Source organism: Rhinichthys klamathensis, unplaced genomic scaffold, assembly GCF_029890125.1.
Source record: "Rhinichthys klamathensis goyatoka isolate OS25496 unplaced genomic scaffold, OSU_Roscu_1.1 h1tg000020l_1, whole genome shotgun sequence".
Taxonomy (NCBI): Eukaryota; Metazoa; Chordata; class Actinopteri; order Cypriniformes; family Leuciscidae; genus Rhinichthys; species Rhinichthys klamathensis.
In genome coordinates, this window is record NW_026606571.1 from 3,527,260 (window position 1) to 3,554,941 (window position 27,682).

The window sequence follows — 27,682 nt, forward strand, 5'->3', positions numbered from 1 at the left end:
CTTACTTTTCAAATTCATGATCAAATTAGATTTGTAACAGTTATGAACAGTCTTAAAGAAAAAATGGATGACTAACTTGTAAGACTAGTTTAGCAGTTTATGCAACTGACCCCAGAGACTAGTCTTACAACTTGTCATCACGTTTTTTTCTTAAAGATCGTTCATAACTGTTTCAAGTCAGTAATATAAAAACGTAGATTGGTCATTTGATACTAGAGAGATTGCCCCTTGACTCAACGCTAGTTGGTCATACATAGTAGTAGGCTTTAAGACAGTCAACCGGTCCACCTCGGCCTAATGGAATATAAAACACTTGATAACAGAATAGCCTTCATGATAATTTATTTAGCCTAGATCTAAATGCTATTCTAGCGAATAATTTACACTAGGCTACATATTAGAATATAAATCTACCATGAAATGGATATTCAGTAGTGAATTAATCATCAAGTGGCCAAATTTACTTAATTTCACATATAATCGACAGTTTATATAATCTCATTACATAATAGGTTATAATAATATCTAAACATATAATCCACCTAATGTATGTATGAATAAATACATTATGTTAAATCTGATTGAAAGTTAGTTTGTGGTTTGGAATCAATGCAGCTGACATGTAATATGTCGGTCTGCTGTCACAGGTCAACTGAGTTCGAGTCCTCAGTCACTGTATGTCATTTGCTGTGGTGTGTGAGTTGCTGTGCTGAGTAGCAGCTATATAGACGTATACATATAGACATTATGTACTGCAGTGCTAATGAGTTCACAAGCCATGTTTTCTAGAATAATAGCGTGAAGTCCGCACACTGAAAAAGCTGCTCCAAAGAATTTATTAGCAAGGCAACGTTTCGACCATCAGGTCTTCATCAGGCACATTGTGCGGATTCACACTTCTTTTTTTCATTTGTATTACTCAGTTGTCCTGCACCTGCGCCCAATCTGGGTGTTTGGGATGTGCACACCAGTTGTGTATTTTTTGATTCTTCTAGAATAATAGCACCACCCGAGTATAGGCAAGTTACCCTGTCATTTCCAGAACAGCTTATCTTAATGATATAGGGCCATCTACAGGCCAGAGAACTGCAATTACATGAAAGAGTGACAAGTTCAACGGCACACAAACATGACTCAGTTTGACTAGATGTTTTTTTGTTCTTCCTTAAATTGATTAAGTGCAGGTGAAAATCTTTACAAACCATTACAATCATTGTCATTTAAAAAATAAATCAATACAAACTTCACTACGTGCTGGAAACCCAAAGCAAATACAAACTTTCCATTGATGGAAAGTAAACAGAAATAAAAAGTTTATAGCCTACATAATTTGGTGCATAGAATAACTTTATTATGTGTATATTTGCATGTATGTATCATATCAATCTTCAGATCATGCTTTAAACAAATGTGGTCACTTTTTAAAAGTGACATTGGGGGGCGCTAGCAGACAAGAGATCTCAGATTGTAAATCTATCTATCTATCTATCTATCTATCTATCTATCTATCTATCTATCTATCTATCTATCTATCTATCTATCTATCTATCTATCTATCTATCTATCTATCTATCTATCTATCTATCTATCTACTCTATCTATCTATCTATCTATCTATCTATCTATCTATCTATCTATCTATCTATCTATCTATCTATCTATCTATCTATCTATCTATCTATCTATCTATCTATCTATCTATCTATCTAATCATCTACATTGTATTTACAAAAGATTGGGACACCTGCCTTTTGCATAAACCAAGTTAGACATCAATTTTATAGTTTACAGAGTTTTCTTTAATACTGTTCCGAACTTTTTTTAAATCAGTTAAATAAAAATGTAGACTGGCCTAATTTGATATGGAAAAGTAAGCATGACTGCCCCTTGACTAACTGCAAGTGGGTAATACTAGATCTTACGACACTGTCTAAACATAATGTTTATGCAACTGACCCCTGACTATCACACCAACAGGGACTTTAATGACATTGCATTCTAAATACATATTCATTAATATGGAGTTGGTCTTTATGGACATTGCTTTGTGCACTGGGGCACAGTCCTGGTAGAAAAGAGTCTTCACCAAGTCTTCCAAAATGTCTTGGTATGCTGAAGCATTAAAAATTCCTTTCACCGTAAGTAAGGGTCCTATCCTAACCCCTGAAAAACAGCCTCATACTATTACCCTCCTCCACACCATCCACAATGCAGTAAGACATGTAACGTTCTCCTGGCATCCGCCAAACCCAGACTCGCCCATCAGACCGCCAAACAGAGAAGCATGATTCGTCACTCCACAGAACATGTTTCCACTGCTCCAGAGTCCAGTGACTGTGTGCTTTACACCACTCCATCCGACCCTTGGCATTGTACTTTGCGCTGTGAGGTTTGCATGCGGCTGCTGAGCCATGGAAACCCATTCCATGAAGCTCCCACCACACAGTTTTTGTGCTGATATTAATGCCAGTGGAAGTTTGGAATCAGCAGAGAATTGGCGACTTTTACGCACCATGCACCTCAGCACTCGGTGACCCCGCTCTGTGACTTTACGTGCTTTTCCACTTTGTGTCCGAGTTGGCGTTGTTCCTAAACGCTTCCACTTTCCTATAATACCAGTTAAAGTTGCCCATGGAATATCTAGCAGGGATGAAATCTCACAAACTGACTTATTGCAAAGGTGGCATCCTATCAGCGTACCATGCTTGAATTCATGCTCTTCAGAACGGCCCATTTAATTTCCCCCAAAATTTCTATTGTGAGATTTTATGATACCACATATTTGCATGTTATTGATAAGTGTTATATTTAGTAACCTTTCATTATCACAGTCACATAGCCATGTTGGCCTGTTGAAAGCCAAAGTATCTTTACAGCTAATAATTTCCTGTGCATCTTGCATAGGATGTCTCTAAAATCTCTTTTACGTAAGCAATGCTCAGGTCAGGTTTACTTTTAATAAACTACCAGTCATTTCGCTGATGCGTGACCTAGTTTAAGGCCGCGTTTCTGGTGAACTTGCTCAGACCATTACACCGGGTCTCAGAAAAGCAGTTCCAGGAGCCACAGTTAATACATGCAAACATTGACAGCTGCCAGAGAAATTAAAATTATGCTTGGTTAAAGAATGTGCAGGGGTGGCGTGAGCGCTGGGTTGGGAAAGAAAGACTGTGACGCACAACACTGTACTAAAAGAGACCTTTGATCAGCTGAGGTAACCAATGACGTTTCATTTTTGCTTTACACTGTTATCCCAGTGTTATAGTTTCATCTACCTATTGTCTTCTTCAGGAAAACACAAAGATCGTTTTGGGGAAAAATAACCGTAAAGTTTTATTGCGAACCAAACAAGGTCACATGATTCAAACATTTTACAAGTTTACAGTACATTTATAGTTACATATAAGCATACATTAGGTTTTTGTTCCATATACATTAAAACTAATACATAGACCTTAAAATGTACAAACAAACTTAAATAACCTTTACAGTCTTATTCAATGGAATGTGATGTTCAGACAAACTGGCCCATTTCTGAGCTGTTACGATTACTGTACATCCTAGAAAGAGTAAGGAGGGACAGCGACGTCGTATTCCTTGGTCCAGGTGCGTATCTACAAACACCAGCAGCACATTCCTCTAGCACCTTCCACTCAAGTCAAAAGAACAAGAAAAACACAAAAAGGAAGTGCTCTTTAAATTAGGAAGATAAATGTGCAACTTGATCCCAGACGCATAACTGAAAGATCACAGAAACATCAGATGCTGATATATTTTAGTGGTTTTAGCGTCATGTTGACTGTACTTTATATCTGACACGGACTGACATGCCAGATCACATGATTTAGATTAAACAAACATGTGTGAAGGGGTGTTAAAATGAAGGCACATACACATTACACACACATTCAATCCATCCAAAACAATGAAGTCTAGCACAGACAATCCTATAAAAGTGAATAAGCTGGAAATAAATCTCAAGAAAGGAAAAGTACATAAGAATCGTCCATTAGCATCAATCTTCTCTCGTTCTTTTTCCCCATCTGTCTGTCTGACACAACCTGGGGTGAAAGCGGAGGAGAAATCGTGCATTTGGATGCAGACGATGAAGATGACAAGTCTTTTTTTAATGTGTAAAACTCAGGCCTTTTAACAAAGGCCTTTTGAGCTGCCATATGCCATGTGCAAATGCCCCCTATCTGGAGGCAGGGAAATGAGACGGGGTTTCTTTTCTCATAGTGATGCACTACAGGTGTGAATCCATGGGACAGTGTTTCCATGGTAATGAGCTACAGGTCAAAGTCTACGGGATGAGGTTTCTGCTTCGACGGGCTACAGGTAGGAATCCATGGCAGGGGCGTAAGAGAATCCCAGGAAAGCCTCGCCTGCCTCCGTGATGCTGGCTGTGACTAGAGCGCTGTCCGGGGAGCAGCCGATTGAATTTGGCACCGGCTCGTCTGTGAACTCGGGGTCAAAGTGTCGCAAGTCATTGGGCCCCGTCTGAAACAACAAAATGACATAGCAATAAATTGATTAGAAGTTGCAATACTTTAAATGCGTGTTTTCTTATCACAAATGATGCCAGCATGACTAGGTCCTTCTTATCTCTAACATCCAGTGCAATGTGGTCATAACCCACAGTCAACCAAGAAGAGCGATGAAACGTACCACGTTAGGGTTGAAGGGAGGCGTCAGCTTCTTGGCATTTAGATCATCCCAGTTTATGGGAGAGAAGAACATGTGGTTCTTGATCTCAGTCTACAAAAGTGAAATAGAAGATACATTAGATATGAGCAACAAACTGCTATTTGATACAATCAGGCAAAGACTTTGCTAAAATTCAAACACACTTACAAAGTCATCAGTGAAGCCCAATCTCTTGGTTCGGTCTTTTTGCAGCAGGCCTTCCAGCAGGTGTCTGGCAGCGTTGGATATGTTAGGTTTGAGCTGCAGTGGCTTGTTCAAGATGTTGTCGTACATTTCCGCTGTGTTACGGCTGTAGAACGGAGGCTGTGGAGAAACCATAAAAACAGTCAGCAATCATGTAAAAAGCCAAGTACTCAAGTCAGTTACAATACAGTTAAGTTAGCTAATCAATTTAGGCATGAAGTGCTTTTATTTTGCTGAAATAACTCACCAGGCCATATAGCATTTCATACAGCACTGCACCCAAACACCACCAGTCCACCGTCCGGTCATACGGCTGCTTGTGTAACACCTCCGGTGCCAAATACTGTAAAGACAAATCGAGAAACATCAAGACCAGTTCGCCTATCGACTGCAAATGCAATGGCATTGTTTGAAAGCAGCGTTTACCTCTGGTGTTCCACAGAATGTTGATGTTGTTCCATTGGGTTCTATGTTCTCTTTGCACAGGCCGAAGTCAGTCAGGATTATGTGTCCTTGTGAATCCAAGAGAATGTTCTCTGGCTTCAGGTCTCGGTACACAATGTTCAGCGAGTGCAGGTACCCCAAGGCGCTTGCAATCTCGGCAGCATAGAAGCGCGCACGCGGCTCCAGAAAGCATCGCTCCCTTTGCAAGTGATAGAACAGCTATGGAGAGACAAAGAGAAAGAGGAGACCGATTAGGCTGTGAATTCCATATCCTGAATGACATACTTAATCAAGGCTTTCTAGTCTCTGCAATCCTGAACAATGGCAGGAAATGAGAAGGTAAAAAAGATCTAGTCTAAACCACCACATCTGCTAAATCTGGCTCCCCCCACCTCACACACTTTCCCCTCCCAGCCATTTCCTGAGGAGAGTTTCCTATTCAGAGCCCCGCCGCTCCTCTTTGCTTCTCATGACAGGATATCCTTTTTCTGTCTGCATCGACCTCACTGTCTCCTTCCAATAATCTATTTTCTATCACTCTCTCTTGTCAATATTGTTCTTCTAGAATTAGACAAAAAGTTGGCAAACCACAGCTCCATATCTAGAAAAATAATTTATAGTATGTTCTCACCAAAAAGTAGTGTTTCGAGTCATATAAATATCCAGTAACACTTTAGTTTAGTCCAATTCTCACTATTAACTAGTTGCTTATAAGCATGCATATTACTATGATATTGGCTGTTTATTAATGCACGACCATATTCAACCCCTTAATCCTAACCAATACCTAAACTTAACAACTACCCTAGTAGTTTATTGAAGCAAAAGTCGTAGTTAATAGTTAATTAATAGTGAGAATTGGACCTTAATTAAAGTGTGACCAAATATTATTCTAGCTGCTGAGTAACTTAAAAACAATGCAAAATAAATGACACACCTCTCCGCCGTTGATGTAGTCCAGTACAAAGTAGAGTTTATCAGCAGTCTGAAAGGAGTAATGCAGGCCCACCAAGAAAGGATGCTTGACATTCTTCAGTAACACGTTGCGCTCAGACATGATGTGTTTCTCCTGAGGTTAGAGGTCATGATAAGAGGTCTAACATACTTCAGGGTGCATATGCAACCAATGCATTCTACATATTACTGCTCGTCTTGAGAAGTGAATTGCTTTGTATGATCCCATACCTCCTTTTTCTTCAAGATGGCTTTCTTTTGCAGCACCTTGACTGCGTAGAACTTCTCATCGCTCCGGTGGCGGGCCAGAAGAACCTTGCCAAAGCTGCCTTTTCCGATGACCTTGAGGAAGTCAAAGTCCGACGGTTTGGCGGTGGGGTTGGAAGAAGGACCGAGGTTTATTTGCTGAGAAGGACTTGGCTGGAGAGGAGAGAGATATGATTCAGACATTGTTTTGTAGAAATATGCATTGTGCATATACACACATGCTTTCAATGGCCAAACAACATACCGGTGGGGAAGGGTTGCTGTTCATCAGTTCAGCATCTTGTGGAGGTGTCAAATTCAAGATAGACTGGACCTCAGGACTGCAAGAAGAAAATATCAGATGCAAACTTTTAACAAGGGCAATTCAGCAAACAAACAAGGAGAAATGTAGAAATGTAAAAAAGTTTATAGTAAATAGTAAGTAAGTAAATAGTAACTAATTTAAAATAATTTGTAAATAATTTAATATTTTTCAAAAAGATAAATGCATTTTAAGTCTTTAATTGAAAGTATATCAGCTATAATTGTACATTTTAAAAATAACTATAATTTTGGCAAAAGTAGGAAAAACATTTACATATCTTTACATATGTACATAAAATAAACTTACTGCTTGCATGCATAAGAGTTTGTGGAAAGCTTCTGGATAAAGTCATTCAGTCCCATCTTTCTCTGTTTCATAAAGGCTGCACATAAAAGAGAGAGAGAGAGAGAGAGAGAGAGAGAGAGAGAGAGAGAGAGAGAGAGAGAGAGAATGCATTTAAAAGAAAGATCACTTAATATGCTTCCCTTAATTTGCTAAAGTTGGCTCAAGGGATTCCATTCATCTGAAAAACAAAGCCTACCACTGAGATTAGCAACTAGTCCTCTTGTTTTAGAGTAGGTCAAGTCTGGAGCTGGAACGCTAGTCTCCGTTTGAATTGTCATTGTAGTTTTCCACTCCGGGCCAGTAACCAAAAAGACACAAAGCGTTACTGAACTCCTACACTACTGTTCCAACTATTTAAAAGGCTGGGGGGAGGAGGCTAGAGTTCGCTTTCCGCTAAGAGGCGTGGCTTTGTGTGTGTTCTTAGAGAGGAGGCGTGTCCTGACGCAAGTCTCTGTATAAGGGGGCGTGGTCTGTCGTAGTCAGCCGTGACGTCAATGAGGGGGACAGCTGTGAGTGAAGGATACACCACGAGCACGTCATGCCTCAAAATCTGATGTTTACATGCAGTTGAAAACAAGATCTTCCCGGATCTTACAAGCTTAGCAGGACTACATGTTCTGTTGAGAGCAACGTCAGAAGGGTTCAAAATCGATACAAAACTTGAGCCAATGAGTCACTGCACTTTTATTTTATTTAAAAAAAAACTCTGCCTGCCCGTCTTGCTGCACATTCTCAATGTAAACAACGTTTCTGTTCAGTATACATACAACAGTAAAGAGAAAACAGATCGGGTTGGTCAGACCAATGCCATTCACGAGTGCACGTCAATGAATCCTATAATAGCGCACTATTTCGCTCTTTCCCCTTAAGTTTTCTCTCAAAGACCCATTTTATTCGTTGTGACAGATGACGCATGAATGAGACAAAAGCAAAGGGATTCGAGCCAAACTTCAGTACTCGTTGGAAAACTACCGAATGTATTAACGATGAATGAACCGTTCTTTTGTGTCGGATCTTTCAAATGAATCGGTTGAACCGGTCTACAAAAATAGTCCGAACGATTCAATCACGAATAAAAACTAATTCAGTCCGAGCCTTCTGTCAACTCACAACTCACGAACGATCGACATGTCTGAATAATGAGAAAGTAACCGATGATAGTGATAAGAGCATTTTTTTACAATAAACATTTTATAAATAAATAAAACGTTAAAAAATTGCATATATCAAATATTTGAAGTATATTCCACACCGCGATGTCAAGCCGTAATAATGCCATGACGTAAAAATGGCTTAATTGGTTTTTGAAGGGGTGTTTAAAACGAATTCGCAGAAATGAGTCGGACTTTTACTGCATTAACTTGCTTCCAGGAAAATTCAAGCATTCTTCTGCATTTTTCCTCCTGTCATTTTAGAGCCCGTGATATGTAGGCTACACAAGATCATGAAATGCCATAGTTTGCCACAGTTACACAATGTCATACTCACATACCCAACTCATAAGTTATAAAAAAAAACTCAAAACATAAGCCTCAATAAGATTTAAACTCATAAATGACTGGATTAATGGTTGGGTTGTGGCAAAAAAAAAAACTTTATTACAGCTCGTGGCACTGAACCAGCACTGTCCCAAAGCTTTACAACAAAATTCGAGTCACCAGCTGTTGTATTAGCTAGAATTAGTAGACAATTAGCACCTAACAACATTAATTGAATAAAGATAGCCTAATGCATACATCCCAAAAATATTTTTTTATTGTGACAATTTAGACATCAGTCATCATGGTACAGTGCAAGAAAGCATGAATTAATACAACATGATGGCTATAATGAACATTATATGCATTTTTACGTTGCTCAAACTTGTAAGTACACTAAGGAGGCTATCGTATAAAAACTTTGAACGCTCGTTGCCACCTTCCAGATGTTTTGAATAAATCGCTATATAGCCTACATTGGCCAATTGGGTAATATAGAGTAACGTTACACATATCACCGGTTTATTATGGATAATGTTCTGGAAAAAAGTACAAACCTTTTATTTCCGCCGAAGTTCTCATTGTGCTGTAAATCTCTGTAAATCTGTTATGAGAGCCGAGACTGACTAGCGTTATATATTTAGCAAAGGCAGAGCCAAGTGCCCATATCAGACTAAATCAATATAGATATGAATACGGTGTTAAAACCGGGTCACTGCCCCTAAGGTAACGCACCTATGATGCCTCCTGTACAGCCTCAATAAACGGACCGTCATTTAAATTAAAACAGTTCCATTATACAAACTTTCCGCGAGATTTTCGGCGAGATTCAACTTACATGTGAGCGGTGAAGTTTTGTCTTTCATAGGGGGTCAGTGAAAAAAGTAAGGAGACGCAGACACGCTTGATGAGGAAGTTTGGAGGTGAAAGGATTTTCTCAATCCTTCGCATTCCACCAGGGCTGATCTGACACCGGATATCTGCGGGGCGGAGTTTCTCCAGCCCTCCAACAATGTGCTTCACTATTTTCATGCGGAGCCTGAGCTAAATGAACTTGGAGGCTGTCTGTCAAAGCCCAGTCAGTTGCCTACCTCAACAGAGTATTTTGTGCATCAATGGCGTGTGTGGCACAATTGAGACCATTGAAGGGACTTTCAATGCGGGAATGGAGTGTGTACTACCGTTAGTTTTCTGTCTGAATAAGAGAATTCAGATGAAACAAACAGGATGAAGCGAACCTTTCAAACACTTATAAAACAATGCATGAAAATGATCACACAAAAACACTGAAACAGATATAGCCTGCCTAAAACCGGGGCTAGTCGTCACATTGAATGAGGTAAGTTGTCACAATAAAAAATTAGCCTACCTTTATTGTAATAATATACAATATCAACTTTTCCGCTAAATGTAAAAACTACAACAATTATGAAGAAAATAATTCACAAAGCAAATGTAACCACCAGTCCTACTCAACCTGCTCCGAGCGGGATTTAAACCTGGGTTTCCGGTGTTGTGCCGAATTTCGACCCCCTGCCAAATTATTACCCCCCTCGGTGAAGTCAGTACTTGATTGCCTAATCCCAACCCCGCCCCTAATCCTAACCCCTCCCTCCCTATTTTAACGATGTTTTTACTAACTTTTCTGGGCCGGCAAGTTTTAAATAAGCCATGTTTTAAATTTCTCACTCATAATGGGTGAGACAGCTCTCAGAAAATATCTTAACCCTTTAAACCTTCATCCGGGTCACGGCAGAAAATCTACCAAATGTACCTCGCCTCGGGCATGTTAACAAGGACGTTAAAGACTGCAGTTGCTAGTGTCAGTCGCTATAGCGCGCCTCTTGAGACCAGAGGAGTGTGGTTTACATGCACAACATTGTTGTGTATAACATTCTAACATTTAAAACATGTGACAACTTGTGTGACAACTAGCCCTGGTTTTCCCTACCGTACGCCACGCTTCTGTATGTCATCACCACTGTCACAAATTGCTCTCATTGTAGTTGTCTATTTTTCGCAACAGTTTTATGCAATGTTTAGAAACTAAGTTTGCAGTTCAATACTCTCTATTTTGATTCTCTTCCCCTTCTATCTCCTTGTGCTCATCTCATCCAGATTCTCGTCTTTTTCAGTCTCTCATTGTGTAAATAGGAAGTGTGTGAGTGAATAGAGGTTTGGGAGAGGATAGAGAGACAGAGGGAGCACACAGAGATCAACGAGGCTTCAGTCCTAAGTGTCCAAACACTTTGTTTATTTATGTTGGATGACGGAGATTACGTGAAATCGCATTTAAATGCTGCTAAGAACTCAATACAGGACCAAAAACATTATGCATACTAATGTGGACTTAAATCATACGCTGGTCTCAAGAGCATTATGCAATTTCCCTCAAACACATTCGTATGAATGCATACAAATATGTGCGTACACAAACACACCTGCAATGACTACATCAGGAGAAACTCTGGAGCTTATGAGATCATTTAGACAGATTTAGTGTATGAGCAATGTAATATGGACACAAACAAATGTAATAAAAATGTACTGTAGTTCATAGGGATTGTACTAAATTACACATTTATGAGACTGCTAAACGTCAGTGATTTCAAATTTCCTAATTTCTGGAGTACTCCATACTCTGGCATGTTTTGTTTAAATGGGAAGCACATTTAATCCAGCTGACTGGTCCCAGGACACGGTCCTCTCTGTATCTGTAGGTTCAGTGTTGTGATATAACTAGGGAAAAATATAATTTCCACAGAAATAAGATAAAGGTAATAAATCAATTAGTTTTAGTATTTTTCATTTGCTTTTTTTCAGATAAGCTTATCACGTAACCTTTAAATGACTGGTATTATACAACCATGTCATGGTTAAGGAATTTTTGAAAATCTTTTATCCACAGTGTCAGCAACAGATCATTTATGGGTGAGCTATTAATTAGGGACTTTTTGACTACTTGATATCATGGAAAATAAAACAAACAGTTTTTTTGACGTAAACACTAATTTACGTCATAACCCAATATAAACTTTATTTTTGCTGAAAAAATGTACACTACTGTTCAAAGGTTTGAGGTCGGTAAGATGTTTTTTATGTTGTCGAAAGAACTCTTGTATGCTCAACAAGGCTGCATTTATTTAGTAAAAACAGTAATATTATAAAATATTATTAGAATTTAAAATAACCATTTTCTATTTTAATATATTGCAAAATATCATTTATTCCTGTGATGGCAAAGCTGATTTTTCAGCATCACTACTCCAGTCTTCACTGTCACATGATCCTTCAGAAATCTAATATGCTGAAACTTTTCTTAAATATTAATGTTGAAAACAGTTTTGCAGTAATAATAAAAAGCTCAAAAGAACAGCATTTATTTGAAATAGAAATCCTTTGTAACATTATAAATGTCTTTACTGTTTAAAAAAAAATCTATACCTAAATTCCAAATGAAAACATTTTATTATGTGTTTATTTGTTATACAAGTGCAAAGTAAAAGTGCATATTTGATCAATTTCCTGCATACGAAAAGTTAAACAAGCCCAAAATAGAGGAATTCTGGCTAATTTAATTTAAAAAAGGAAAAATGCCTTAAAAGAACTATTCAAATCTATTATATTCTATCCTTTGAAACTAGATATATTTCCCCCTTTAAAATCATCCAAAGAAAAGAAAAGTTCCTCTAATTGAATAATCACACTTATACATAACATTTTTTTGTTATCAGTGTCAGTTTAGCAAATACAATGCATGTTCACAAGCACTTGATATGTGTGGTGCATTTGTACCATTCCCAGGTGGCGTTGAGTGTTTGCAGTTGAATAGTGTAGGAGTGCTTTATTCACAGAAGTGCTGTTTTGAGCACTTACCTAAAAATAGTTATTAAAGGTTCAACTCTAAGCCTACATGGATCAAGGTGATTACGGGTTATGCGTATACCAGCAAAACAGAAAAACAGAGAGAAGAAACAAAGCAACTCAAAAAGGAAGAGAAGGAACTCAACTGTACTGACCAATAGAAGAGAGATCCTGAGGGAATTATGATGATGAGTGAATGAGAGAAAATGTATAAGAAAGAGAGGGAGAGTGTGGAAATAAGGCAATGAAAGGGGAAAAAGACTGGTTGAAAATACTTACTGGTGTCAGAGGGGCAACAATAATCAGACTCAGGGTCTCCATGGTAGTAGAGGTCCATTGCCTGGGAAAAAAAAATAATGTTGGTCAGTGCAACATGTCTTCAATGAAAACATTCTTTTGTTGTGTTAATATTGCATGTCTCTTTAGACCTATACACAAGTTTAATCACAGAATGAGGCCTTGGTCCTTAAGGAAGTTTCCCTAAATGTTTTTTTTTTTAAGCAAAACTGCATTTCTAACAATATTAGAAATAGGACTTTGCTTCATTAATAATGTAGAGACGTGATGGCGTTCAGATGGACTGTCGCATCTACAGTTTGCATAAAAATGAAATGATGTGACATCCGGTATACAGTTTTCCACTCAAGCAGCAAAGCTGAGTGAAGTAAGCGAGAGAGGATGAGAGAGAGAGAGAGCGACAGAAAGAGAAATTATCCATGTCTACTTCTTTAAAAACCTCCCTGGAGAGCGGGCTAACAGAATGCTGAAATATGTGAGGGATAGTATTAACATCTTTGCAGATACACCTACGCTAAGCTTTCCTGGCCCATGTGTCTCACTGCTCTTTTATCTTGTGTAAACAACTAAGTGGCTAAATTAAGCTCAGTCCAGAAAGAATGAAGAGAAATGGAAAATGGCCACAAATGTCAACAAATCATGCTTCCAGAAATTTTTCACAAGGTTTGACAACCAGAAGGCATCCAAATGTCTTATTTTTATGCACTCTTTAAAAAATGCTGGGTTGTTTCAACCCATGTTTGGGTCAAATATGGACAAACCCAACCGTTGGGTTTAAAATTTCATCAAAACAATTAAACCAATGGCTGGGTTTGTCCATATTTGACCCAAACATGAGTTGAAACATCCCAGCATTGTTTTAGAGTGTATCTATTGTTTTATGATTTAAAAATGTAGAAGATTTTTGTGAAATATTTTGCTTGAAAAGTGCACTTTTTTTTTTTTTTTACATTTCATCTAATGCATTGATATTCCTAGATTTTGCATGAGACACTGTAATTCGTTTGTGTGCATGTGCGAGTGTTTCTGTGCTGACCTGTGTGCGCTGACGTGGTTGCCATGCCTCCTCGTGCCCGTAAGTGATGAAGGGCCCATTGCAGATGCAACATTCCAACAGAACGGGGCTTCCCAGCAGGGGTGACATCACCCAGGGACAGATCACATGCCCATCTGACTCTGCCTCCCTCACCTTACTATCATTGTGATGTCGACTGAGCATCTTCCATTTTCTCACCTGTTGAAACACAACAAGGTAAGCCTCGAGGTAAAGCGAGTAAACAGCTGATCATTTAGTGCAGTGGTTTCCCAACAATTTGATGCCAAGGAACCCCAAATATGATGAAAAAATACCCTTGCAAGGAACTCCCTTCTTAAAATCTATATTTTCATGTATTATGTATGATTTTGCCAAATGAGACATGACCCTGGACCAACATATTTAGTTGATCCTTGAAAAACATTCTTCTCTGAAAATGTAGTCCTAACCATATCACTTATAACTTATACCTTATAACTTATAACCGTACATAAGTTATCCTTAAAATCAGAGGGAAATGATAGATGAATAACACTGATGTAGTAGAGGCACCTAACCCTGGTTGTAAACCTACTTGAAATAAACTGTAAACTTCTCTTTCAAATCTGATTGGCTGATTGGAATGTTGTTCAAGGATCAACAAAGATGTTGATCATGTTGGAACATGTATATTGTGTGAGAAATCTACAGTGATACTGTAAAGATAACAATAATTGTTTATAAATAATTGATTTTATATTGTCATTTTACTAAAGCCAAAAGAAATGATTATATTTTACCACCATTTAAAGTTTTATTCAGCAAGTATGCATTAAATTGATCAAAAGAGACTTTTTAACCAAAAGAGACTCCTTTCAAAAACTCAACTTAAAGTTTTTTTCCTTAAATTAGCTGATGCTTTTACCAAAAGGCACTCACAGTATATTTAGAGGAGGAATAGTTAATGATAATGAATGATAATAGTTAATGGATTTACTATTGTGGGATTCAACCCACCAAAAAAAAGTTTAGTTACCAGCTCAGACTTTAACCTCACACCACCTCATGCTTTAGGTTGCTTTAGCACCCAACTCATTATTGCATAAAATACTGATTCAAAAGTTTATTTTTAGCACATTCACCCCTAAATGTCAAAGTTATGACTAGATCTGTAATTGTATTGATAAAAGCTCAAGGGTCAGTGAAAGACGTCACTGCAGCGACTCAATCTTATTCTATAATCCACAATAATCAGAAGGACACACTTTGCTCTTTAGCCTTTGATGCCAGAAATGAAGCACAGATTTCCAGGGAAAGGTGATCTCGGAACTGCAACTAACCTTTCTCAAGGGCCTAGTCTAGTGTACACTCAGCCTGGCCCAAATATTTCAACATCAAAAGCTGCCGATTATGTAAGTGCACTTACAGGAAAATGCTAAGATAAAAAATGGTTAATCAGCAACTCTTCCCTCCCTTCGCTCCTCTCCTCTCCTCCAAAGAGTATGTGAGTTGGCATTTCTCATGCACTGCTATTGTTATCTAAAGTCTCTCAGACAGTATTTACCAGGCAGAGATTTTCTAGTCAATACAATGTCATTATATTTTTGAAGACCTGGGGTGTGTTTATGTCTGTTTATGTGTGCATATGTTGCCATGGAGGGTAAATCTCACATTGTAGCCCTGTTTGAGGAGATTAGACCCAAACCCTTGTATAGGATCAGCCTTTATTGAATTCCCAAAAGTCTTCCTCCCTCTGCATCCCATCATGAAACCCAGCTGGGAACAAAAGCTACTGAATGTCTCCAGTCCTTCACCTCCAGCATGAAATACTTTTGGGAAGTTGTCCTGTATGTGGCGTGTAAAATGTTCCTGGCAAAAATATTATTTAAACAAATGGTTTAAATTACATGTATTTAAATATGTTTATCTTTAAGCATAAAATGCATTGAATTTAACTGAATCATAACTAAGCATTAAAATGCACTTAATTTCATAATTTATTTTGAATTCATAATATGTAAAACCATTCAAAGATTACATACTTCAATTAAGCATATATTTATACACTAGGCTATACTGTTGAAAAGGCTTTTTAAAGTTTTTAAAAGAAGTCTCTTATACTCACCAAGGCAGCATTTATTTGATGACAAATACAGTAAAAACAGTAAAATTGTGAAATATAATTACAGTTTAAAATAGCTGTTCTCTATTTTTAATATATTTTAAAATGTTACTTATTCCTGTGATGCAAAGCAGTCACATGATCCTTCCAAAATCATTTTAATAAGCTTATTTGCTGCTTATCATTATCAATGTTGAAAACAGTTGTGCTTCTTAATATTTATGTGGAAATCGTGATGGAAAAGTATTCATTTCTTTCAAAAACAAAACAAAAAAAACCAACAATACTTTACATATTATATTTCAGAATATATTATATTATAATAGTGTTTTTTTAAACAATTGTATTCATGCAGTTTTATGCCCACATTAATTGACAAAAAATATGGAAGATTTACACTTTTAAAAATTAATTTGCCATACCACAGGACCATTTAAATGAACTATTGGAGGCAAAAAGTGATTAAAAACTGTGAAAAAGAAAAATGGTGATGGTTAGAGGTTCCCTTATACATTCATATAACATTTAACATAACATCTTGATGTTGATTTAACAAAAAGTTCATGGACATGTCATGTGTAAACTAAACTACCATTTATCAGTTTCCATAAAGGCTAAAAATATTTTATGAGTGCTTTAGCGTGCAAGTCTTGTCTCTCCAACCCAAGCTATCTAAATGATGACATACCTTTGTTGTTTTCATTTAATACTATTTTTAATCAATGCAGACAAACACTGTCATTATAAAAAATAAAAACTTTACTCATGAATAATTTTTACCTTAGAGAACATCCTCAGACGTCCCCAAAGGCAGGTTTTCTGAGATTTAGCTCAATTCTGGGGCGTTTTTTGTCCCTGAAGTAGCAAAGTAAAGCCCTACACACTAAATCCTGTAAGCATAATTAAACCCGCTCTGTATAGAAAAGTATTCCATTCCCACAGAATAAATATTACTCCCCCCCTAAAATCTATTAGCCCGCTGTGCCTCTTTGTGGCAGGATTGCAGAACGATTCAGGAAAGATTACAGAATGATTCAGGCCTTTTCTGCACCAGTATAAAGCTCTCTAAATATAATAGCTCCTTCAACTTGATAGCGGAGAAATATATAAAGTAGGTGAAGGTCACAAACTTCCTCAGAAGAACTTCTATCCAGCTGACACCACTAGCCCACGCTTGGAAGGTGAGAGGGAATTTGGCCAGGAGCCACCCTCGACTGGCACAGCACCAGAGAGTTAGCATACAACAGCGTATAAGGGCCGGAGAAAGACATGAGGCCCAAAACGGAGATAAAGAATCACCTTAACCAGCGCAGGAGGTCTGACTGGAACTGACACTGATGTTGTCACTTTAAGGGCTCTGGTGAAAGCACTTCTGTGTGACGTGTTTTCCCTGAAACCTAGTAACCATTAGCCTCATTAACCCCAACCAGAGATTCATACGGGACAAACGGTTACAATGCCAGAGATGAGACGCGTGAACAAAAAGATAAAAATAGTACTTTGCTAATTGGCCTCCAGAAGCCATAATTGTATAATACTTAACAGAAATGTTGTTTTGTACTAAAAATAAAATATGCTAATCAGTGTTATTAAAGTTAACTAAAAGTACCCCCACCACTTAAAAAACAAATTTTTATTACTTGAAATAAAATTAAACTTTAGTTCAGAAACATTTCTCATTATATAGCCTATAAACTATAATATTATCCCAATGATACTAAAACTGGAGCTAAAGTCCACAACATCTCAGCAGGGTTTGATCCGTTTAAAAGCCGAGCTCTTCCAGTGACACATCAAAACAGCTTTGCATTTATGGGAACTAATGACACATGCTCTGGATTGTGGACAGACGAAGGCAGAAGTGTGTGTTTTTGTGGTTGTGTTTGCACAAAGGAACATTTTATAGCTCAGAAGTTGCTCTTTAATGGCTCAGGAGACTTTTTGTCGAAGTATCAATGTTGTCTAACATGTTTCTCAAGAGTATAAATCGATAAAACTAATGTGGTTAGCATGTCTTAGATCATTTGATCCGGAGAACTTACTGAGAAATGTTTGAGTTCATTTCGACTTTTGATTGAATCTGAGCTTTTGAGGAGACACATATAAGATTATTGGGGTCTTTTTCTCAGGAGAAAAATCTAAGGAGGAGACATGAACAAGTGCATTTGATCTCCATTTACACTCTTAAAAAAAGATTCCAAAAGGGTTTTCCCCCCGCAGTGATGCAATACCATTTTGGGTTACTAAAAGGGCCTTTCAATGCACAGTTCTTAAAATATATATATATATATATATATTTTTTTTTTTTTTCAAATGTATAGGACATTTTATTACCCTGAAGAACCTTTTGTGCAGTGGAAAGATTCCATGGATGTTATAGGTTCTTCATGGAACCATTGATCCCAGTAAAGAACCTTTAGGAGATACAGTTGAGAAATTAACAGGATCACATGTCATTTTTCTTTCCTACGACTTTCTTTGTTCTTCTTCCCAATGTTGTTTTGAACCCCATTTACTTTTATTGTATGGATAAAAAACAATTGAAACATTCTTAAAAAATATACTATTTTGTTTTCTGCAAAAGAAAGTCATATAGGTGTGGAACGACACAAGGAGGGTGAGTAGTGATGCTAAAAGCAAAAGTCTCCATTTAATTATGTTACAGAGAAGTGTTAATGAGATATTAAAAAGGTCTCATTTTGTCAGTTTACTTTAAACACTCTACAGCGAAGAATTTAATCAGTCACACAACTAATCTGTTTTATACAGTAATTATTTAGCAGAGACTCACATACTGTATAAAACCTACTGTATATCTCATCTCAGGCTCACAGTACTGAAGAAGCCTCCTCCATCTGAAGGCCAGCGCAATGTGGTCAATCAAACTTTATGCTCATTTCAACCCGGCGAAACCTGGCACTATTCAAACTCGCCCTGTGTGTGTGCGTTTGTGCGATCTGACCACAGACCACATGAGCGATGAGTCATCGGCACAACCTCCCTTGCATCTTTCTGCCACATTAATTCCACAAACACAAACAAGCACACAAACCCTCATGCAGAGCGAGAAGGAGCCCCACTGCTCTCCATATTTTCACAGGGCGTGAAATAAAAATCCTTCCAGGCAACATCTACTGTAAAACACGATCATGTTCCTCAGTCCAGAGTCAATAAAGCAAAATGAATGAAACACAATACAGATCCATCACATGCCCAGGTTACTGCATGGGGAGAGTTTAGGACTTTATCTACAAAACCAAAATGAGCTGTAGCTTTAGAATAACAATTAAAACGATGACTGATTAGCGAAAGATCCGAGCCGACAGTGATGATGAAGGCAGGTTATGAGAAGAATGAACAGAATTAGATATTACTCTCAGGTTGCTGAATGAATTCATTTATAGACGCTGCTGCTGCGATTCGGTCATTCTCACCCTGATATACGTTACATAACTTCACCCTCAGGACAGACCGGACACAAAATGATGTGGCTTTTTCTTTCTCTTATAACCTTTCCTCTTCTCCTCCCCCATTCTCCCTGTCAGGACACATATATTTTTAACCCAACCTAACCTTGATATACAGTTGTGTAGCAGTAGCTCCTACACAATATCATGAATAAAAACATTATCATGATAAACTCAGGCATTATTCTGTGGTTTTTTGAGAACTGTTTGTGGCAAAGCAGGGGAGAAGTAAGAGGTTATTAAATCAATCGTACTCAAAATCTAACAAACCTCAGAGGTTTAAGCATCGTTATGTAATTGACGTTATGTATAGGTCTGTCTATCTATATAGTGCTGCAAATAAAACAACATACGGTATAAGAGAGAGCAAGGAATAATGCAGCTGGGTTAATATGTTTTTAATATATTTTAAAAACATTTTTTTTATAATATTATATTATACATATTTTAAAAACTTTTTATATTGAATGATTCCCAAATATGATCCAAGGGACCCCCATCCTAAAATATAAAGATGGATATATATTTTCATGTATATATACCCATTTATGCTGTGTATAAATAGTAATAGTAATGTCAAAAACAGCACATTGTTTCTTATAAATAATTAAATCAAATATATTATCTACTTTGTCATTTTAATTTGAAAATATATAATAAATCTGTATAAAATCTTTGTATTAAATATACTTATTTATATCATATATTATATCTTATATCTTATTTATTACAAAAAATGCAGTTTAATTCAAATTTATTTGCATAACTCTTCACATTTGTTGCTGTTAAAATGTGCTTCATAAAATCCTTTTATTTCTTGGGGATTCCAGTTAAAAATAAAATGTAAAAAATATTTCTAGTGTATATAGGGATTTTGTCATGTACCCAGATAAAATGAAACATTGGCGATTTATTAAAGAATTTCCCTAATATTTCCGCATATTTTCCTTTCTCTGATTAAAATGTTTCAAACAAATGTTTTCTTGGGAATATTGTTTTAATTGGTAAAGAATTTATAGATCCATGCTGAGTCCCCAACATAACTTTCCATTCTTTTAGTCTTTTGCAGTGTCTTCCTGTGACTTTCTGGAAGTTGATGCAATTAGGAATTAGCTAAAGTATTGGCAATGGACTGTGATGTTCTGTGATGTTATTTGGGTTGTCTCTCTGTAAAACATACCATCATGTTTAATAAAATCACAGAAATTGGTACAGTATGACATTATCAACATTTTAAGCTGACACCCTCATGTAAGCTAACAGTCCCTCACTGAGCAATGGCTAACTTCAACACTTAACATTTTTCCATCCTGGTAGCTTCCATACAATTACGCAATTCTGTAAATAATCAGATTATATGCTAATACAGTTAATGAACAGTTGTGAAAGTTTGCTAAATAAATACATTCTTACATAACAACACAACAGAATGTATTTAAAACGGTCTGTCTGTTACATAAACCGTAACAGCACTGAGGCTGCATATAGCAAGCAGAAATGCTGTCATGTGATCTCTCTCTCTCTCTCTCTCTCTCTCTCTCTCTCTCTCTCTCTCTCTCTCTCTCTCTCTCTCTCTCTCTCTCTGCAGGGATGACTGATACAGACTCCCTCTGAGCTTTGTGTCATCTTTCTAATACTCATTGTCTGAGAGCCAATCAAACAGTCAGAATAGCAACTGTGGAAGAAAGTGAGAGAGCACTCCACTCATCTAACCTATAGGCCAACCCTGAGAAGCTGTTTAGCATTGCTAAATGGAAAGACAACATGCTCAGCCTCTTATGCATCCCTACGGCATGCTAAGATTAAAAGTTTGCACCGCAAGGGATCAGAATAAATAAGCAAAATAGAGAAAAATTATATAAAAGAGCGAGTTTTGTAGGTCCTGAAGTATATGGCATAGCCATTACCAGACCATTTACAATTGTTACTCTCATCATGTTTGCTGTAAACTGTGGTAAGGTATCTGAGGTCATTTAAATCTGAATATTCATAAAATCCTTTTATTTTCTCTCAAATTTTCCATGGACCATGGAGTTTATTTCTGTCTATTTCACTGCTTGGCATGGTAATGGTTTGACAATGTTGATGTTTGGTCTTGGTGGAATTGATCTCCTGCTGCTGTTATTGCTGCTGCTGTAGAGTAAGTACGGGACTTGCTACTGCCATTACATACATGACACACTGCTGTGAGCAAGTAAGACATGCTGCTACTGATCAATATAGCGTATGAATTACCCCTAGCAGATCTATACAGGTGGAGCTGGGGAAGGTGGAGGGTTTCTGAAAGCGCCCTGCACTGCTACAGTAAATACTGAGCATGTATTTAATGGTTGAGCAGTGACCTCATTGGCTACTGATACAGCAGGAACCAATCAGCTGTGCCCTATAGATAACGATCTGATTGCAAGCGGATCGAGTTAAGGACCAATCAGTCTGCGCCATCTACAGTTCCAGACAGAACTTTGTGTTTATCTCAATATCAGATTTAATTGAACATGAAGGAGAACTTTAAATATTTTTAGTGTAAGTAGGGATTTTGTACCCAGGTAAAATAAAAAAATTGGTAATTTATTAAAGAATATTCCAGGTGTTTCTTCATGTTTTCCTTTCTCTCATCAAAATGTTTCAAACAAATGTTTCTAGAGAATATTTTTTTAATTGGTCTTAAGCTCAGTTTTTATCTACAAGCTCTTAGTTCCAATAAAACATCAAAATAAAATGCAACCAATTAAGACACTGTCTACTGGCAACAAAAAAAGTCAAGAAAGACTCAAGATGCCTGAAATCTTAATAATCACTCCAAAAGGATGAATAGATGCATGAATAAACAATTAACAGATAACTGAAAGGTTAATAAACAGACAGTTTCCTGACCTTGCATGTCTTGTTCTTGTCTGGCTGGCAGGGTGTGCAGGGGGCACAGGTCTGATAGAGAGGGCTGGGGGGGTGAGGGAGGTAGTATCTTCCAGGACTGTTGTGGCAGCAGCCGTAAGGTGCTGGGATGTGCGTGTACCACAGGTCCTGCCCCTCCTGACATTTCGGACACGGAGACAGGTAGCCCTTAGCCTGGACCTTCTCCACATTCACCTTCGGATTCCTCATCCACCTGCGCACCTGAGGCCAAAACAAGACAGAGTTTTGCATCAATTTATTACCATTATTACCAGGCACCATCACATAATATATATAATTCAAGGCTCAGGGGTGGTAACCACCAGTAGCTTCCTTGGTGGTTGAGTAGCCACCTGACAAACTAATTCCAGGAAGCAAATTCTGTGTTGATAAATAAAGATCAATTGACTTCCATGAAATGATTATAAAACCATGAGTTCTACTGACAACATCTGGGAAGAGTATGTTGGATTTAGATATAAAATCCCAGAGGAGAGTGTAATAATCAGATGCTGATGCTCTTTCATTGCTCAGGATCAGCTTTGTGTCTTATATTTCTCTTAAACCCCTTAGGATAGCTAAAAATAGTAACAAATGAGACTGGTAACATTTACTTAAAGAGTATTGAGTTAAAATAAATGAATGTAAAATATAAAAAAAATAACGTGAAATAAAATAATAGGGAAAAATATAAACAAACAACAACAATGCTCAAGAGTATTAAAAAAATGTAGAAAAGAAATTGTGAATGAACAAAATAAAATATAATAAAAATATCAAATACTCCTTAAGAGTATTGAGTTAAAATAATGTAAAATATAAAAAATTAATATGAAATAAAATCACATAAAATAATTTAATAAAACAATGGTGATAAGAAATGTTTGACTTTTGATTGCAGACAGTTTGAGACATTAAGATCTCTTCTGATACTGTAGAAAAGGCATGAGAGATTGTGAAGTAAAAAGTAAAAGTTTCCATCTACAACCCATCTAATCTAGGAGAAACAATTGAGATATTAAAGAGATTTGTGCTTTTCCTTCATGTGCGATGGAGAAATGTGTTATGCAAAAGGCTCTTGTGAAACCCAATTATCAAATACCATGTTTTTCAAAGTAACTAAGAAGACAATATTTTGTCATGTCAAAACATCTTGAATTTATTGTCTGAGGGAAACTGTGAATGTGAATTTTGGAGTGGTGCATTTGCTCCTGTACAAGCAGATTAAACAGAACATGGGATCTCAGGGCCGTACCCGTGTATGTCTTTACAAGCTAAACAATGAAATCTGAAAGGCGTCCTCCAAATCAGCAGCAGTGACTGACTAAAAGAGGCAGGGCACAGGGTCGTATGTCTTCTTTGTAGTTTACAATGCATTTAATGACTTCAATCCCTTGAGTGAAAAGCAATTTTCTAGGCCCCAGGAAATCCTGCAGCTCATGGCGCGAGCACAGGCTGAGATATTTCCACTTCTCACTTCATTTCATACAGCTTCCAAACAACCAGACAAAAAAAGAATCTGAAAGCTCTATATAATCAAACTTTTGTCTTTTTTCAGAATGAGGAAAACAATAGGAAAAATCATATAATTAATAAAAACAATGCTTCTCAATGTCCTACATACATAAACAATCACACTGTACAGTCAAGAATCCCAACAATTCACTTTTTTTATTTAGTCAACTAAAATCTTGTCTTATCTCATCTTTGACCTGCTGAATGTTATTGTTATGATCAGGTCTGTCAGGCACATGAATCATTCCTTACAGGAATCAAATGCTAAAGCAACAGCAACTCAATAAACCACTCCAAACACAGGCTCTACTGATGACTCAGCAACCATGAAACTTTTAGTCACTAGAGAAACACATCAGAGTATGTGTGTGTGTGTGTGTGTGTGTGTGTGGCTCAGTGCAAAGACACAGCGCAAGGTAACAAACCCACAACACACTCCGGTTGTGTTAATGCTACACACGTACGAGACAACGCTGCAAGCTGACCTACAAAAGACAAACATCAACCTTGGTACTCCAGAATATTCTTTCTTTTTCTGTCTCGGTGTACACATAAATACATAATAATCCAACAAAACCATCTCACTGAGTCACTCTCTGACACTCCATCTGCTGTGCGTCTGTGTGTGTGTGTGTGTGTGTGTGTCTGGACTCAATCCCAAACCACACACACACTTTCTCACCTAAAACCAAAACAAATACATTATATTTAAATAAATAACTCAAAACATGTTCATATTGGCCTCTGCAACAGTCACAAATCAAATCTGAATAGTAGTTTCATTTTTTTGTTTTAAATGCAAACACAATAAAGCCATAAATATTTCTTATCTCAATATGAATATCAAATTGCATGGCAATATTACTTATTTATATTTACTTACTTACTTATATTTGCATATTTACAAATAGCGTCAATCTCACACTCATGACACAAACAGCCCGTTGTGTATATACACCTCACAAAATAAGAGTTGCACAATATATCACTACTATATGCAATATATCGGTTGTTGGCTGATTTTAGAGATTTTTTTTATTTACTGTATTGCTTGATATTGAATATTTAATTGTGCATGCTCATTTCCCCAAATCTTTACATTTAGATTACCTTTGTTGTCACCTAATGCTCACTTATATCTTTAAAAACAGTATTTAATCATTTATTAATTTAATAACACTGTTAAATTTAATATTTAGCAAATATCAAAATGAATATCCATGTTTCATATCATAATGTATATTATAATGTTATAATACCTAAATTAATTTGGTATTAATTTTAAAATGAGTGATTTTAGTTTGTGGTGTTTTATATATTTTATTATTTTTATATGTACATTTATATAATTTATATAATTTATAAAAGTTTTCCAACTAATATTTATATTTTATTTTATTTTAGCTTTATTTCAATTAAAGGGATAGTTCACCCAAAATGAAAATTCTATCATAATTTACTCACCTTCAAGTTGTTCCAATGAGTTTCTTTCTTCTGTTGAACACAAAATAAGTGATTTTGAAGAATATGGATAACCAAACAGAGTCAAATGGGTCCCATCAACTGTTTGGTTACCCATATTCTTCAAAATATCTTCTTTTGTGTTCAAGCAGAAGAATGAAATTCATAGACAGGTTTGGAACAAATTATGCCAGAATTTTTGGGTAAACAATCCCTTTAAACATCAATGTTTTTAATAGTTTTAGTTACGATAATAACCCTTTTTTTGAATCCAAACACCAGCTATACCCACGAACGCAGACGATTATTTATGCCTCACTTCATCTACAGAGGAAAATACTTTTAAAAACCTTAAAACATCTATATTTCTGTGCTTCTGCTGTTTATATTTAGTGGAGAGCTGATAGAATAAAGAAGCAAGGAACAGGGAAACAACTCGAGCCTGATAAGTTTGTCCACATAAGCACCACAGTGCAACATGTCAAAGCCAAGTCACAGATTGAACAGCACCTTTAAGTCTCCCCCAGCCAAAGAAGTTCTGCAACCAACACACACATATGCTCACACACTCACCTTCCTCTTGACAAACTGGAAAGCAGAGCACTTCTTAAAGGAGAAAGACTGTTTCTCTGCATTATGGACCAGCCTCATGGCCTCTGGCCGGCCCGCGTACTCTGCGGACCCCAGCGTGATGCCTTAGAGAGGGACGAGAAGGTGAAAACAAGATTATGAGGTCTTTTGTGTTGCCTGACATAAGTGCGACAACAAAAAATCTGAGATATCTGTTGCCTGGCGAACACATGTGTCTGCGGTCATACCTGTGCAGTTGTCCTCCCTGCTCCTTGATATTATTGTCAGTTCTGAGCGATGATATCAGCGCTGCGCCGATGCCGTGAGTCGTCCCAGTGATGCTGCTGGATTTCACAGCATGCTTCTGCAGAGCCACCGCTGTATGTGCGTATGTGAGAGACACACAGAATGAGATGAAGCCGAACACACACCTTGTCAATGTGACAGAGAGTGAGTGTTTCAATCGAAGAGAAGCGCACCTTCTTCCCTGCCTTCGCTATCTCTCTCTCTGTAGCTCTTCATTCTGGCAGCACCGATACACTCTCAGTCTCTCTCCTCCTCCTCCTCATCCCCCCCCCCCCCTTAGTTTTCTGCAGCAGCTGATGCTCTCTCTATCGCAGCATCTCTCTCTCCATCCCTCCCTCCCCGCTGTTTTCATTGTGTGAATGGAAGGATGGGCGAAGGATGAATGAAGGCTGATGGATTGGATGGGTGTGTTTAGCCTGACCACTGGTGTTACAGGAACCGCTGCAGTGCTGCAAGCCTCTTCTGACTCACATTCATGCTCCCTTTCTCTCCTACCTGTCAGTTTTTTTCTGGAATTCTCTTGGTCAGGAATCATTTATGAATGAGCAGGGGTGAATGAGTCAACAGGTTTGTCATCCTGCAGGCAGCGGATGTCACGCATCTGCAGAAAGAGAGAATGGAAGATAATAAGGGGAAAATCAATATACTGAGTTAAAGATATAATGATGGAGAGATCCATCAACTCCTTGTCCTTTTGAGTAAGTCGTAAGTATATCAGGAGGTTGACATATTTCAAAGAAAGCTTCAAGATGGCGGCATTTTTTGGTGAATATGTTAATCTGTTTTAACAAAATAAACAACGAAATCAGAATGGAATTTTTTCCCCCAATAGATGTTCACAAAAAATATACGACAAAAATGTTCCAAACCACCCCACCTAATAAAATAATAAAATATAATGATCAGATATACTTATTCATTTATTATTAATTAATAATACAATTAATAATTAATTAAAATTAAATAAATTAATACATTATTATAAAACATCTATATAAAATTAACAATTAATAAGATAATAAAAATCTGAATAAATACAATACATATTTATCTATTGTATTGTATTAAAAAATGACTCCAATTGAAAAATGCATTCCTGTACATTAAATAGGAATGCTTGCAACGCAAATGTCACAGGTTTGATTCTCAGGGAATGTAATCAAATGCATACCTTGACTGCAATTTTGAATGCACTTTGGATAAAAGCATCTGCCATATGCATACATGTAAATGCATTATTCATATAAATCTAATACAATTAACCCAAACATTTTTAAAATAGCATAAAAGAGTTAATAAACAGACAAGCAAAAAACAGCGACTAAACTGTCACCGTATTAATTAATTAAGTGTTGTTTATGAATTGACAGTTTCAAGTAGCCTGGCACTGTGCACTGACTAATTTTTATTCATCATGCAAACACAGCTGGCAAAATAATTTAGTGAAATCTCAGTGGTTATTTACTTGATTAGTGTGGATGAAAAACCTTG

At 37.1% G+C, this 27,682-nt stretch overlaps 2 protein-coding genes across 6 annotated transcripts in view; both read right to left on the reverse strand.

Moving 5' to 3' along the window:
* hbs1l (HBS1-like translational GTPase) overlaps positions 1–27,682 on the reverse strand; it is a 167,034-nt gene that overhangs the window by 50,861 nt on the left and 88,491 nt on the right. The gene's annotated exons all lie outside the window — the stretch shown is intronic.
* On the reverse strand, positions 3,308–26,394 carry sgk1 (serum/glucocorticoid regulated kinase 1). Of its 4 annotated transcripts, XM_056239890.1 has the most exons (14): positions 26,134–26,394; positions 25,889–26,010; positions 22,322–22,561; positions 13,880–14,077; positions 12,826–12,886; positions 7,166–7,241; positions 6,800–6,875; positions 6,520–6,708; positions 6,272–6,403; positions 5,317–5,553; positions 5,138–5,233; positions 4,855–5,010; positions 4,669–4,758; positions 3,308–4,500 (listed from the first exon to the last, which is right to left on the reverse strand). In XM_056239890.1, exons 2-14 carry the CDS (start codon positions 25,964–25,966, stop codon positions 4,333–4,335), a joined length of 1,797 nt encoding a protein of 598 aa, XP_056095865.1. In that variant the 5' UTR covers positions 25,967–26,010; positions 26,134–26,394; the 3' UTR covers positions 3,308–4,332. The 4 variants fall into 4 exon arrangements, with proteins under 4 accessions (XP_056095865.1, XP_056095879.1, XP_056095889.1 ...); XM_056239904.1 differs by lacking the exons at positions 12,826–12,886; positions 13,880–14,077; positions 22,322–22,561; positions 25,889–26,010; positions 26,134–26,394 and adding an exon at positions 9,521–9,657; XM_056239914.1 differs by lacking the exons at positions 12,826–12,886; positions 13,880–14,077; positions 22,322–22,561; positions 25,889–26,010; positions 26,134–26,394 and adding an exon at positions 9,240–9,384.